The sequence below is a fragment of the Gobio gobio genome, assembly GCF_949357685.1.
Source record: "Gobio gobio genome assembly, chromosome: 16".
NCBI lineage: Eukaryota > Metazoa > Chordata > Actinopteri > Cypriniformes > Gobionidae > Gobio > Gobio gobio.
Window position 1 is genome coordinate 45,356,694 of NC_137109.1, and position 15,413 is coordinate 45,372,106.

At 37.4% G+C, this 15,413-nt stretch overlaps 1 protein-coding gene across 2 annotated transcripts in view; it reads right to left on the reverse strand.

The window, feature by feature from the left end:
• The window catches only part of trappc11 (trafficking protein particle complex subunit 11), a 39,582-nt gene extending 24,538 nt beyond the window's left edge, over window positions 1–15,044 (reverse strand). The window contains exons 1-11 of one of the 2 annotated variants that reach the window (XM_079839600.1): window positions 14,922–15,044; window positions 14,209–14,420; window positions 13,410–13,579; window positions 10,776–10,846; window positions 10,577–10,691; window positions 9,660–9,759; window positions 4,206–4,279; window positions 3,143–3,239; window positions 2,827–2,960; window positions 558–705; window positions 375–468 (exon numbers count right to left, since the gene is read on the reverse strand). In XM_079839600.1, the coding sequence (XP_079695726.1) occupies window positions 375–468; window positions 558–705; window positions 2,827–2,960; window positions 3,143–3,239; window positions 4,206–4,279; window positions 9,660–9,759; window positions 10,577–10,691; window positions 10,776–10,846; window positions 13,410–13,579; window positions 14,209–14,412 (1,207 nt within the window). In that variant the 5' untranslated portion in view covers window positions 14,413–14,420; window positions 14,922–15,044. Of the gene's footprint in view, window positions 1–374; window positions 469–557; window positions 706–2,826; window positions 2,961–3,142; window positions 3,240–4,205; window positions 4,280–9,659; window positions 9,760–10,576; window positions 10,709–10,775; window positions 10,847–13,409; window positions 13,580–14,208; window positions 14,421–14,921 lie in introns of both variants that reach the window. The other variant, XM_079839601.1, reaches the window with a different exon arrangement.
• Between the last annotated feature and the right edge of the window lie 369 nt (window positions 15,045–15,413).

The following is a 15,413-nucleotide window of genomic DNA, read 5'->3' on the forward strand; positions in this document are numbered from 1 at the left end:
GAAAAAATCCAATCAGTAAAGTTTTGCTGTATAATATGATACAATTATTTTACGGGTACATTTAAAATATTGCACTAAAAATGGGGCTATTGAATAATTGACAGGGCAAATTAAAAATGCAATTGGGCATTTTTTTAATCCACATTACTGTAATAAGGTTATCTTAATAAGGTAAAGTCAATATGCTTAATAGTCATAAAAAATTATAATAAAAATTATATCATAAAAATTATAACAATATACAATAAAACAATTGAATATAATATATAATAATAATTAGCTTCTTTGGATTTTGGGGTGAAACACATCATGTTCTGGACAGGTTTTGTGAGATTCACCCAAAGACACAGGTGGATTTCTAAACCATTACTCACTCTGATGTCCCTGTCTCCAAGGTCTCTGTCCGTAGAAGTCAAGAGCTCCAGAGGAGGTCTCTAATGGGTCGGGTGCAGGGTAGCCCACACCTGGCTGCAACACGACCAGAGGGAGATTGCGCATCACAAACTCAAATTAATACAGATGACATTAATGATGCATGGCATTATGGGTAGCAGTACCTCATGACCACATAGCTGTCCCGCTTGCTGCTTGCGTTCCTGTGCATAATAAGCACCCTGTTGATAGTAGAACCCTGGGTTCTGGGTCTGGATGGCGGTGAGACCCAGTTTAATGGCTTCATCGAACAGATCACCAAACGACTGAAACCTACAGACAGAGAAAGATCCATCAGGTGTATGCATTTATGAATAAAATTCAATTTATTTGTATAGTGCTTTTCACGATACACATTGTTTCAAAAGCAGCGTTACAGAAAATGCATGCATCTACATTACAATTTAGAGTCATTTGTTATCAGAGGTGAAAGTGTCCAAGTAATGTCCATTTGTCAGAAATGTCCAGTTCTGACTAAGATAATATAAATCATGCAGTTAGCTAACATCATGCATCCATTTATGCAGAAACAATGATCTCATTAAAGCAGTTATTACAAGTTGTGATCATAATGATTACAATATATATTACAATTAGAGGAATATTCAAAAGTTCTTTTTTTCTTACCTCTGTATATAAATGGTATACATTCATAATGTCTGCTGCATTTTAGATAATATTATTATTATTATTATTAAATCAACATGTACATTTTCTGAAGAATATGTGAGTGTTGCTTGACATTGAAAGAGAGCCAACCCCCATGTCTGTAAATTGTTCTGGTGCTGAGATATGGCTTGTTCATGTTGATATACAGTTGCTAGGGCGCTCCAAATGCTTGCTAAGGTCTGGCTAGACATTTACAATGGTGACAATTACAGACTGGATGCCCATCCTAATAATAAGAGCCGACCTCAACGTCTCTAAGATGCTGTTAGGGTTGTAGGCACTAGCGTAGCTGCGGCTGGGCATTGACAGCTTGCCCATCCTGTCAGATCCAGGGAAATAAAATTGTTTTAATAAAATTATTTTCTAACGTTTAACAATTCTTGAATAATTATTTTAAATGTGATTTATTGTCATGCATTAGAACTCTATTCTAATATTAATAAAAATATGCTAAATCGTCTCTTCAGTTACGTCACGCCAGTATTAATGTTGTTCTTCTTCGCGGCAATATCCGGATTCGGATCCAACTAGCAGTGCCTTTTTTGTCATTAAAAAATGGCTAAACTGTCAGTTATGACACATTTAAGAAAGAAACACGTCTTGACAAAGATGACATGACACCATTACACTTTTGTCGCTTGAACTAACTGATAAGTGATATTATCAACATCTTCAATTCAAAACCCAGCCAACTCTGACTTGTTTAGAACAGACATCAGCCATACAAGGTAAGCTATGGGTAGGTTTTTAGTCTGGCCCGCCGTGGCATGGCAATACAATATTTGCATGTAATATTTGTGAGCACGTTTATTAATGGCAGGTTGTCGATACAGGACATTGTGATTTCTCTTTGTGATATAGTTATAAGGACTCTGGTTGGATCTCTCTCCTGCTTTGTTTTAGTTTTAATTTTTTTTCCATGTTGCAGCCGCACACACTTGATTGATCGCACAGAGCTTAGTGCTTACAGTATTTAGTTTCTGCGACACTAGTAGCACTAGTGGAATTTTAAAGCAACCTTGTAAACGGACTTCCACGCATCGTACTCAAACATCACAAACACAGCTCGTACGGGGGCTTGAGAAGGCATCAACATGTAGAAGTTGACTATATTAAAAGAAAATAGACAATAAAAGGTCAAACATATGCAGAGTACTTTTAGCTATGTTGCTATGTTTCAGTCGGATTTCTTGATTTTTCTTCCAAATTAAGGGGGTTATGCAAATTATTCCGGCCCACCCACACTATTGGAGGCCCACCCATCATCAACTTTCTGCCTACGCCACTGGTTGTAGGATTGTCTAAATGATTGCTAGGGTGTGGTTACACAGTTACTCAGGGTGAGAGTCAAAAAAGTCCACCCTCACTTCTCTACAATGTTCTGGTGCTGAGATATGTCTGGTTAATTGAAAATATCCCACTCCCTCTACAATGTTCTGATTCAGAGATATCCCAGTGGAAGTCTACGGGGTTGGTTGCTAATAATAATAATTTAAATGGATCCTATTCTATCAGAATTTATACATATCCACAATAATCGGTCAACACCCAATGGACAGAAACACATGGCGTCAATTAGAGAAAAATAAAATCATTTAAACTACAAATCATACAGTCAAACTGACATTTTTTAGTTCTGTAAATAGACCCAAAACCCTTTACCAGAGTTATAATCTTTGTCCAAGAACATGAAGAATGTGTGCATATGGCAGGGTTGAATCTTACTGTTTGGACATCCAGGCGGTGTGCTCAAACGCCAGCTCAGCACTACCAATCTTCTTCTTGCAGAGGTCGATGTGTTTGCGGAACTGTGCGATGGCATCCAGGGGGGTGTTGTGCTGAAAGCAAAGCCTGCAGATCTGCGAGAGAAGACCACTGTTAGGCACTCAATAAAGAGACCTCCCTGAACCAAATGCAACTGAACATGACAGTGCTTTTTAGAAGATAATGAAAACAGGAAATGAACTGTGACCAGTTTCCTGTGCTGTGTTTACAGCTGTTTAGATGACACCTCTTGCTAGCATCTAATAATCTAGTTTACCTTGTAGTTGATGAATCCAGCCATGGTTTTGATCTCAAGCATGTTGGTTTCATGAGCTCTGAGTTCATGAATGAGAACATAAGCAGTCCTGTAATATCTGTGAGACAGAACACATGGAATGTGTTAGGGCCCTTATAAATAAATACTAAATATTTATTTAGGCTAAAGACCTTAGTCAGTGTTGTGGTATATTTACTTGTTGACAGGAATGAAAACGAGGCTGTGAGTGATAGAAATACAGTGTGTTCAATGGATTGTACTGTTGTTTAACATACAGATTGTTCAGATGAAGAAATGTCTTTAGGAAAAAAAACATTCAGTAGACAAAAACTCAGAGTTGTGAGTTGTGAAATTATGTGATCTAGGACTTTTATACAGTGAGTGCCATTGTAAAGACTGTGGCTGCGTCCGAAATCGCATACTCTCTTCACGACTGCTAAAAAAGTATGTTACATATAGTATGAATGTAATCTGGGCGTACTGCATCCACCATGCTGTCATTATCATGTGACCTACCAGCGTCAGTTACGTCGCTTCACTGCCATTCACAAATCCTCTCCTGTGGCCTCATGGGACAGTAAAGTGTCCATTATATGCACACTTCAGAATCTCACCAGAAGTAGTAGGTCATCCAGGGACTTTTTGCCTACTCTTTTATGAGTACTGTGAATTTGAAATTGTTACATACTGTCTTCGCCTACTATATAGTAGATAACTATGTGATTTCGGATGCAGCCATTAAGTTTATCCCTCACAGCTTTTTCTTCATTTGCGTTAAATTCAATTATGGCATCTAACCTGACTAGGGTCTATGGATTGGCAACCTTAGGAAGGGGTAATCATTGTCATGAGTGAAAAGAGTGAAAAGAGCGAGACTAGTAATCGTTATTATCAGTATTATTATTATCATTATGTAATGTCTTTTTAATACTAAGGGGATGAGATTAACAAGAAAAATATAACACATAGCAATTCAGGTCAAAAAGGTTTCCAAACCCTCATTTAGGCAAATAAAATGTTATGTAAAAATAGCAATGTAAAAACTCCTGTTAACAGCACTTACTTGAGGGCGTTCTGAGTGTCCTGTTTTAGTTCACTGAAGAAGCCCATCTTAAACTGGTGCCGGACAAACAGCAACTAGAATTCAAAGCATTCAAATGTTAAGTGTGCTTTTTCACACTTAAAGGAACACTCCACCGTTTTTAGAAATAGGGCTTATTCAACTTCTTTCCTACATTTAGATATGTGGGCAAATGCATTTTTGTCTCGTTTGGCAGGGTCGCCGCTAGCTTAGCTTAGCATAATGAATGGAATCCTATGTTGCCAGCTAGCATGTCCCGAGTAAAAGTGATCCAAAAAAAAAAAAAAAACCCCACCCAATTACTTCTTGTGGCCTACATATTCACAACGAGTACAAATAGCGATGCAGATTAAGACTAGGCGATTTCCTAGGCAGATATTGACTTGGGACTATATTATGGGGAAGCACAGGTGAAGCACTGCTACTTGGGCGCAGAGATATCACGCAACACATGAAATCCCCAAACTTTGATTTCATGTGTTGCGTGATATGAATATGAATATGAAACATTCATATTAAAATATGAATACGCAGGCCACAAGAAGTAATTAGGTGGGGTTTTTTTTTTGATCACTTTTACTCGGGAGATGCTAGCTGGCAAGGATTCCATTCATTATGCTAAGCTAAGCTAAGCGGCGACCCTGCCAAACTAAAACAATGCATGCAACTGAGACAAAAATGCATTTGCCCACATATCTAAATGTAGGAAAGAAGTTGAATAAGCCCTATTTCTAAAAACGGTGGAGTGTTACTTTAACAGATGACTAATAAACCATAATTAAAATAATGGTAACACTTTATTTAGGGTCCAATTCTCAGTATTAACTGTTGCTTATTAGCATCTATATTACTAGGACATTCTCTGTTTATTAGTACTTATAAAGTAGGGCTGTGCAATTAATCGAATTTCGATTTCGATTTTGCCTCCCAACGATCACCAAAATAGTACAATCGAGAAAAAACGATTATTTTGCCTTGCGTTCTGAATGAAACGCGCACGCGCACATCCGCCCCTCCCGAACCCACAAATCTCTCTCAGGTCGTGAGTCTCGTGTGTACGGAGCCCCTAAAGGGACGTGGTGGTGGAAAAAAATTAGGATGGGAGGATATTTTTTTTCCAAATCGTTTGCGTTCCCTCGCAAAACTTTTGCGTTCCCCCGAGAAACTTTGCGTTCCCTCGCAAAGATATTTGCGTTCCCCCGAGAAACTTTGCGTTCCCACGCAAAAGTTTTGCGTTCCCTCGCAAAGATATTTGCGTTCCCTCGCAAAAGTTTTGCGTTCCCTCGCAAAGATATTTGCGTTCCCACGCAAAACTTTGCGTTCCCTCGCAAAGATATTTGCGTTCCCTCGCAAAGATAGATGTCCCACGGGCCGTTTCAAACAGCTCAGTAGGCTACGTTAACAATATTGTATCCATTAAATGAGCGGTTAGAGTTATTTTGAACTTGGACTTAGGCTATAGCCTAGGCGAGTGCTCAATGAGTTCGGTGAGCTAAACGTTGTTAAAACACAATGTCTCTTTAACGTAGACAACAAGCTGCAACCTATTTTTCCTCAAAACGAGCCTTATAATATAAATTAATTGGGTCTATATGAGCAGGCGGCTGAGAGACAAGTCCGAAGGGACTGTCTGCAAAGTGCAAAACCCGAAAAGCGTATAGCCTACTACAAGTCATAACTTCAATGTTACACACTGTGTCTCCAAATTCAGTTTACAAATCAATGGTCACTTAGTTTGATAAAAACACTTAGTTTGATAAAATTTGCTTTTGCATAATTGTTAGGATTATTTTATTAGGAAAAATGTTCAGCAAACTTCACTGAAATGCACTGTACTGTAGCCTACTGTCACCAAATTCAGTTCACACATCACGCTCTCCTGCTGCTCCTGCTGGTTATACAACGCTTAGTTTGGCAATAGCACATAAAAATAATAAAAGTAATAGCACATAGCCATAGGCCTATTCTTTACACAAATGATGTTGGTACCCAGCTAAAATACAGTAGTTGCAAGTTCCATAGCTTTTGTATGATAATTGCTTACTAATTTTGATTGCAATACACTGTATAGCCTACTGTATTAGTATATTGTAGTAGGAGAGCATTGATTGTTATTGCCTATTTTTTAGTAACGCCTTTCGGGTTCTGCACTTTGCAGACGGTCCCTTTTTACTTGTCTCTCATATATTAAGGCTCGTTTTGAGGAAAATTATGTTGCAGCTCGTTGTCTACGTTAAAGGTGTCATTTGTGTTTTGAACGTTTTTAGCTCACGAGTTATTGATCCAGGAAGTTAAAATCTGTGTATACTTTGCCAACTAGGCCTACTGAACTCCGAAGCACTGACTGTATTATTTATACTTAAGCCCAAGTTCAAAATAACTCTAACCGCTCCATTAATGGATACAATATTGTTAACGTAGCCTACTGAGCTGTTTGAAACGGCCCGTGGGACATCTATCTTTGCGAGGGAACGCAAATATCTTTGCGAGGGAACGCAAAGTTTTGCGTGGGAACGCAAATATCTTTGCGAGGGAACGCAAAACTTTTGCGAGGGAACGCAAATATCTTTGCGAGGGAACGCAAAGTTTCTCGGGGGAACGCAAATATCTTTGCGAGGGAACGCAAAGTTTCTCGGGGGAACGCAAATATCTTTGCGAGGGAACGCAAAGTTTCTCGGGGGAACGCAAAAGTTTTGCGAGGGAACGCAAACCATTTGGAAAAAAAATATCCTCCCATCCTAATTTTTTTCCACCACCACGTCCCTTTAGGGGCTCCGTACGTGTGCATATCATCCGCTGGAATTTAAAAACTCGGCGCCAGTAAAGATGGCAGAAGGAGGGCAGTTACAGCAGCGTTTGGTGAGCAAAAAAGGCAAAACCAACTCCGTTGTCTGGGAACAGTTTGGCTTCGAGGAATCAGACGACGAGCAGAAACATGCTAAGATTTGCTACATGGTAGTGGCTGCAACGCAAGGGAACACCACGAATTTGTTTAACCACTTGAAAATTAAACAGAGTGACCTATGACAATCTAATAAAGAAACAAAAACTGAGGAGAGCAGGGGTGCCGTGTAAACGTCCTTTTTTTCCTTCATATTTTTCAAATAATTCTCTCTTTGTAAACTTTGTTCAATGCATGCGAGATTGCGAGTGCTGCCATATTTTCGAATATGACCAGTCGTTTTCACCGTCATCACCCGGGTTTAGTGCTTTAGGGTTTAGGTTTAGAATGAGAAGCCGCGCGCGCTGTGAGAAAATGTGTCTCTGTGCGTTCATCCGAGAGCGCGCACACGTCTCTCAGCGCGCAAATATTGAGTTCTCTTTCAAGTCTTGCTCTTAAACGGACAAACTCACACAAAACGTATGTCAACATGTCCATCTTGATGGGTATCTTAGCAGACATAGTCTGTATATGCCTTAAGTGAACTTTATACACTCGATAAAGAAGACGCGAGGTCTTAAAGGGGCAGTAGCATTTACTGCTGTCTGTTTAATGTCAAACAACAAAAGACAAGGACATCACTCACCGCTCTTGATTGAATAGCTTTTGTAAGTTTAATAGGATTAATCTTTAATTTATGCACTCAAAAATGCAATGTTATTTTACATTTGATACATTTCTGTACCTGAAAACTAATGTTAGACGTACATGAAAAGCATAGCCGAACCATATTGTTGATCTTATTTATTTGTGGTTATCATTTTTACGTGAATACTTTTATACTTTGATTCGAATATATGTTATATTATTTATTTTAATAGTTCAAAAAGTACAACAAATGTTACAATTTCAATTGAATTGTTGAAAGGTGTATTTTTAATAAATACAACACATTCCCAAAGTCATGTGAAATAATCGTGTTACATAATCGTGATTTCAATATTGACCAAAATAATCGTGATTATGATTTTTTCCATAATCGAGCAGCCCTATTATAAAGCACATATTAATGCCTTATTCTACATGATCATATATTCTACTCAGTGGTTCTCAAAGTGAGGTAAGAGTTGTGAGGTCAGGCTGCCTCTAGTGGTACTCAGAGGAATCATTAAATAAATTAATGTTAAAACATTTTAATTGAATCTTTAAGTAAAGTTTAGTTTTTTTAAGTACAGTACAGTTTTAATTTAACTTCACAACACATTTTAATTTAATCATTATTTTATTATTTTATTTACCTGTATGTAAGCACAGTGTATGTACAATGTTAAAGTGGCTGACAACAATAAATATTCTTATTAGGAGTAAACTGCCTCGTTTTTTAACTGTGCAGAGATGTAGCTGAATAGTTAGGCCTATTACGCTACTGTATTTTAATGTTGGTCCTTATGGTGGTACTTGGAGAACCAAATATGTTCTGAGGTGGTACTTGGTATAGAAAGTTTGAGAACCACTGTTCTACATCCCCTAATTTGACCAAATACCTAAGCTTAACAACTACCTTACTAACTATTAATAAGCAGTAATTAGGAGTTTGAGGCAAACGTCTTATTTAATAGTTAGTTAATAGTGAGAGTTGGACCCTAAACTAAAGTGTGACCAAAGTGTAATTGTTTATTCCTTATTTTGCATGAGGCATCTGCATGCCCTATTCTTTATGTAGGCTATGCATTCAAAAGAGGAAGAGAACTGTTTCAGAATTAATGTACTGTTTTCTTATTGGTTGTAATGCCTCTATTTGAGTGTCATGATCTGTACATACTAGCACAAATGTTAAAAGTCATTTAGAATAAATTCAGGTGTTTAAAGGGTTAGTTCACCCAAAAATGAAAATGATGTTGTTCCACACCCGTAAGATCTCCGTTCATCTTCGGAACACAGTTTAAGATATTTTAGATTTAGTCCGAGAGCTTTCTGTCTCTCCATTGAAAATGTATGTACGGTATACTGTCCATGTCCAGAAAGGTAATAAAAACATCATCAAAGTAGTCCATGACATCAGTGGGTTAGTTAGAATTTTTTGAAGCATCGAAAATAAATTTTGGCCCAAAAATAACAAAAACTACGACTTTATTCAGCATTGTCTTCTCTTCCGTGTCTGTTGTTAATCCGCGTTCATGACTCCGCAGTGACGCTGCTGACGTAAGACGCAAGATTATCACAAGTAATAATAGTTTTACACAATTATTTTGTAGTGTGGTTTTCGGTGAAGTGTACTAAAATAAATAGCATCACCTGTGTACATTAGCCCACTTCTTCTCGACGCTTTTTCCTGATGGTCAGTATACCGTTCATACATTTTCAATGGAGGGACAGAAAGCTCTCGGACTAAATCTAAAATATCTTAAACTGTGTTCCGAAGATGAACGGAGGTCTTACGGGTGTGGAACAACATGAGGGTGAGTCATTATGACATTCATTTTTCGTTTCATTTGACGTTCAAAGGGTGAACTAACCCTTTAATTTTGGGAGGTCTAGAATGGGCTTCTAGTTACCTGGTGCGTAGTTTTGTTGAGGAACTCCTTGTGAGATTTCACTCTTCTGATCTCATTATAATAGTAGGTCTGTGCATGTTCGTAGAACGCATTCTCCAACCTGCAGGCAGATGAATACAAAACGCACAAAATTGTCTGTCAATCGCTTCCTGTCATGTATTCTGGGCTGCGATTGAGGCAGTTTTTAATCAAGTTATTTAGTGAACTTTTAAATACCTTTGTAAACGGACCTTTATAAAATAAATGGACCTTTATATTTATGCTTTTTGTAGTCTAAAATTATTTTTATTATATATTACTATTAATATATTCATAATACATCTTGTGTTTTTATTGTTGTATTCTAATGAGTTGAGTACTTAGCCAAAGTGCAAAAAGATCACTTATAGAACAGTTCGTACATATTGGTTCAGCATATTAGTTGGATATTCCAACATGCAAATACTGATTATTGTATGGTTATAAAAAAGTTGATCTCTTTTCACAATACAGCAAAATCACTTGTTATATTATCACAAAGATCTGATTGGTTGTCTGGCTATCACCAGACCAAGCTCAAATTAAGATTGAACATTGGTCTGGGGAATCTGCTCGTTTGCTAGTTCAAATGACTCTGTACAAAATTGGATAGTCCTTCAACCAATCAGACCACAAGAGGCGTGATCAACGGGCAACGACCCATCGTTTCTCTATCCGCCATCGTGTTAAACCCGCCAATAGCGCGCCAGGTGGATAAGCCAGTCTGTGATTGGTTCCCGCAAAAGTGTAACAGAAGCAGTAGAAATGAATGTACAGGTTTCCAGACTGAGTTGCAGGGCGAAATCAAATCGCCGGCAGATCAGGCTGGGTTTACCCAGTCTATCTTATTGGGTCATTCAGGCAGAATGAACACACACGCTACATCTAGGGAGACTTACCTAATGATGTATCCCACCAGGTGGTCAGTATGGGGCAGGACAAACAGGGACTTCCCAGAGAGGTCACAGGCACCACACAGAGAAGAAGCCCTCTCAGACGCCACCAGATCTTCACCTGAGACACAACCACATCTTCACCCTTCAACATCTACCCAAGACATAGACTGTCCCTGAAACATGGATTTCAGTTTTGTGATACCTGGTGGAAGAGGAGTTTTCTTCTGAATCAAAACAACAGCGACCTTCGTGTTTCTTCCTTGTAAACTTGTCCTGTGAGAAAAATATATATACATCTCAGACCCGACAATCAACAAACAACAATAAAAAACACCTGTTAGGATTTGCCCTAAATTTCTATATACCTAGGAGATTTGGATTTTGTCACAAATTGGACCTGTTTGGGATTCATTCAGTTGTTGGTAACTAAATAAGGTCTCATTTGTTCACATTAGTTAATGTATTAATTAACAAGAATGTATTATTCTTGGTTAATGTTAGTTATTAAAATACAACTAGTCATTGTTTTTGTTCGTTCACAACCCATTAACTAATGTCAACAAATACAAATTTGGATTTTAATAATGAATAAGTAAATGTTAAAATTAACTAAGATTAATAAATACTGTAGAGGTATAGTTCATTCTTAGTTCATGTTAACTGAAGTAGTTAACTAAAATTAACTAATGAAACCTTATACCTTATACCTGCATAGTGTAACCCATTTGTTTTTCACCAACCATCAACAAACATTTTTGCAGAATGTCTCCAGATGTGCACCACTAAGTTTTTTTTAAAGAAAATAATACTTTTATTCAGCAAGGATGCATTAAATTGATCACAATCAACAGTAAATATATTTATAATGAGCATATTATTGACACTGAAGACAGGATTAATAGACCTTTCACACAAAAACACGGAAATACGTAATCATTGCGGAACCGGAGTTCCTGTCAACACATCAGAAAAGCATACCCGGGCAAGAGAAAATGGATCAGAGAGTCTACAAAGCTTCACTAACAGATTTGCCAAATATTACATTTGATAAAAATTAACAATTAGGCCTATTTACATAAGTCTCAGATTACGTAGCTATAAAGAATCAGCGTTACATGACACGTCTTTCTTGACCAAGATAATATCTTGTTTGTCCGGACTTTGGCTACAGTTCAAAATTGTTTAAAGATCACGAAGTGTGCATGATTCTATTTTTTTACATACAACAGAATACTTTTTTATAAAAGTATAGATATATTTTATTTAAAAAGACAATCTATAATAATAATAATATATGTTTACAACATTTTTTAGAGGAAGCATAATACTGAATATGAATAAATTATAAATATTAATAGACATGATACAAAATATAATAAATGTTGATTAACATCAAGGTTATACGGATCACTATAGTTATTCACAATCACGAAAGTTAATTATTTGCATGTGTTTTAAAGCCTTGCCGGTTTCATTCGCATGCGCGGTTTTAACATGCGCTTTTCCGAGCGCGTGGACTAAACGCCTGTCAAACACGTGATTACAGGACTAAATAGTCTTACTGCACTAATACTGTCAAATACATAAACACAGTCGGTTATGTCTAAAGTGAAAGTAAAATCGCGTGTGTCTGTATATTAGATGCATGCAGGTCTTAAATTGACAGCAGTGCAGTAGTGAACACGCTGTCCTTGAAGGGACAGTTCACCTCTAAAATGATGTCATTATTTACTCACTCTAATATTGTTTCAAACCTGTATTCATTTCTCGATGACAGAATTTTCATTTTTGAGTGAACTATCCCTTTAATGTTTATACAACAACAAAAGACAAAAAGAAAATCACTCACTGCTCTTGACTGAAAAACTAATACAGTAGCTAAGAATCAATGTATATTTTATAGTGAAGTCTATGTAGTGTTTTATTTTTACATTTATTCATTCAGTTTCAAACGTAAATGCTGCTGTACAGCTCTGAGCTGCCAGTGTAAATCTTTATATATATTTATTTTATATTATACAATACACTAGGAATACAAGGGTTTTTTTTTTTAAAGTAAAGTTTTAAGTTTAAGGTAGGTTCTTCAATTTTTTCAAGTAAAATAAAGAAAGAGTATTGCAATAAAAATAGTCTTTATTCTCCTTAACCTCTTGCGGTTCCTGTCGCCTAAGAATAGAATAACAAAAAATGTATGTGACAAGTCATCAGAACCAAACCGAAAACCGTGGTTAAAAACCGAGGTATGTATTGAACCGTGGACTAACTGTATTGTTGCATCCCTAATATATATATATATATATATATATATATATATATATATATATATATATATATATATATATATATATATATATATATATATATATATATATATTTATATACATACATACACATATATACATTATTAAATCAAATATCATACATTTTGAAAATAAAAAATATAAACTAGGCTCAAACATGCATGTGTGTTAATTTTAGTAGTTCAGGAAAGTTTGGTCCTTCATCCCGCCGGATAGTCTGAATCCATTTCCGTCAAACTTCACCATCAATAGGGAAGGAATGAAACGACTATATGGCTGCTTTTGGGAATAACAAGAACAGCCCAGTAAGCTACAATAACTCGTGCTCGTTGCTTCCGCCATTTGTTTACCTGTTGCCCTGACCGGTGAGGAAGAAGATTACCACGACGATTGCATATTTCCGGTCACAAATACGGAAGTTGTGTGAAAGGTCTATGATGCTGAAAATTCAGCTTTGCCATCACAGGAATAAATTGTATTTTTAAATCAAACAAATGCAGCCTTGGTGAGTATACACCCTCCCTCCTACACTTTACCTGACAATTTCCACTTTGGTTGCACATTCGGACTGCTTTTCCTTCCATTGCGGATCATCCCAGTCCAGCTCATAAAACAGCACGACCAGTGCAGGCACCAAGTTGAGATGTTTGTTCATCCAACCCGTCTTCAGAATCCCTTTAGGGATGTACCACTCATACGATGTTCTCTGACATGGAAAGAGAGCATGTTAGCGATCTAAAGCCAACCCAGTTGCACAAAAGGCAAGAAGTGGCAAGAGTCGGAAGGGGCGTCGGAACCATTGTATGTGGGTGGGACAAGACCCACCCACTTTTTGCGATCAATGATATTGGACCCACTCACTTTTATCGTCTAAACCGATAGACTACCGATAAACACTTATTATTAAACACATTTAGAAGCTTTATTTCCACTTTTCTAATATTTTTGTAATTTTTATTGAAAATAAATGCCTTTCCGATCTGATATGTGATGGGAAAAGGGAGTAGAGTGAGTTCTGCAAAAGGCAGATTCGAACCTCGGGTTGATTTGCGTCAAAACTTGATGCCATGTGTCTTACCCCTACACTATTGCCACTCTTAATGATACAAAATTACAGAAATCACTGTCTTTCCCAACCAGAAGTTTAGCAAACAAGCCGGTATATTTGTACTTAATGTAAATAGCATCTACTCCAGTAAAAAGTTTCTGAGAGAGACCCCACCCACATTTTTTTTGCTTCCGACGCCCATGGAAAGAGTTAAATTAATTTGTTTTCTAAGGAGTGTAAAATATCTCTAAAAATCTTTAGAAGGATTCATAGCTCTTTAGACTCACCTTGGTTCTGCACTTTGGATACTCATGGTCTCCTGGCAGAACTTTGAAAGAGATAGGTACTCTGTCTGCCCGCCGGTTGGTACAGAACGCATCCCATATGGCTCTGTGGATGGCATTATAAACCACATCCAGGCCTGTTAGAGCCACAAAGGCCATGGGCCTGCAGCACAGCTCCGGAGGAAGATCCCATTGCGCTGGACTCATGATACCGGCTGACCAGCAAAAGAAATCAACACAAATCAAGTCAATACACACAGAATAGCATCACAATCAGATGCAAATAACAGCATTGAATTCTAGATAATTTCCCTTATCTGATTTGAGTTTTTTATTGGCCTATGCTGATAATCAACTTAACACAAAGAGATAAATGACCATGCATTATGGAATATGGAACAAGGTTTATGTTCAAGGATCCTGCAGATGCTAACTTGAGCCATAGAAAACTCGGGATATGAAGATAGTAGCTCAATGACACATTCGTACATAAATATATATTTTTCTATATTTGAGATGTCAGCATTTTTGCTGCAAACAGTCAAAGGATAAACCGCGAAGCATCTGATTCCTTCAGTTGACAGCCGTGACAGCTGATGCTATTCTGTGAATGCTAATGCTAACACTCAGTAACAGCCGGTTAAACCGCGTTAATATGCCTAGCGCTGTCACTTATATCGAGTAAGCAGTGGTCTATGAGCTGTGAATGCATTTACCTTTAGGTTTAGGTAGTGTTTTGCTCGTATTTCAGCAGGCTGGCCTTAATGTACAGCTCTTGCTTATAATTCAAACCCCACCCTCATCATAACAACATATGACTGACTGTTTCTTCTTTCTACGTCGTTTTCTAGGAGACGCGTCTCTTTACCGCCATCTGCACTTCACGGGCTCTATAACAGTTATAAGAAAAGTGTCGATTACAAATGGAAAGATAACACTTCTTGATGGGAAATAGTATTTTTTATGTGTGTTGTTTGTTTAATGAGGTTTAGCCATCAAGTAGAGTAAGGCTGCAGTTATGTAAAGTACTTTATTGCCATATCTATATCTCTGAGTCTTCTCCTATAATGCCTGATGAGTTTGGAGAACGCCTGACATGAGATAAGAGACCATTCCTCCATACAGAATCTCTCCAGATTCAGATTCACAGATCCATGTTGGTGCTTCTTCTCTTCAGTTCACCCCACTCATTTTCTATAGGGTTCAGG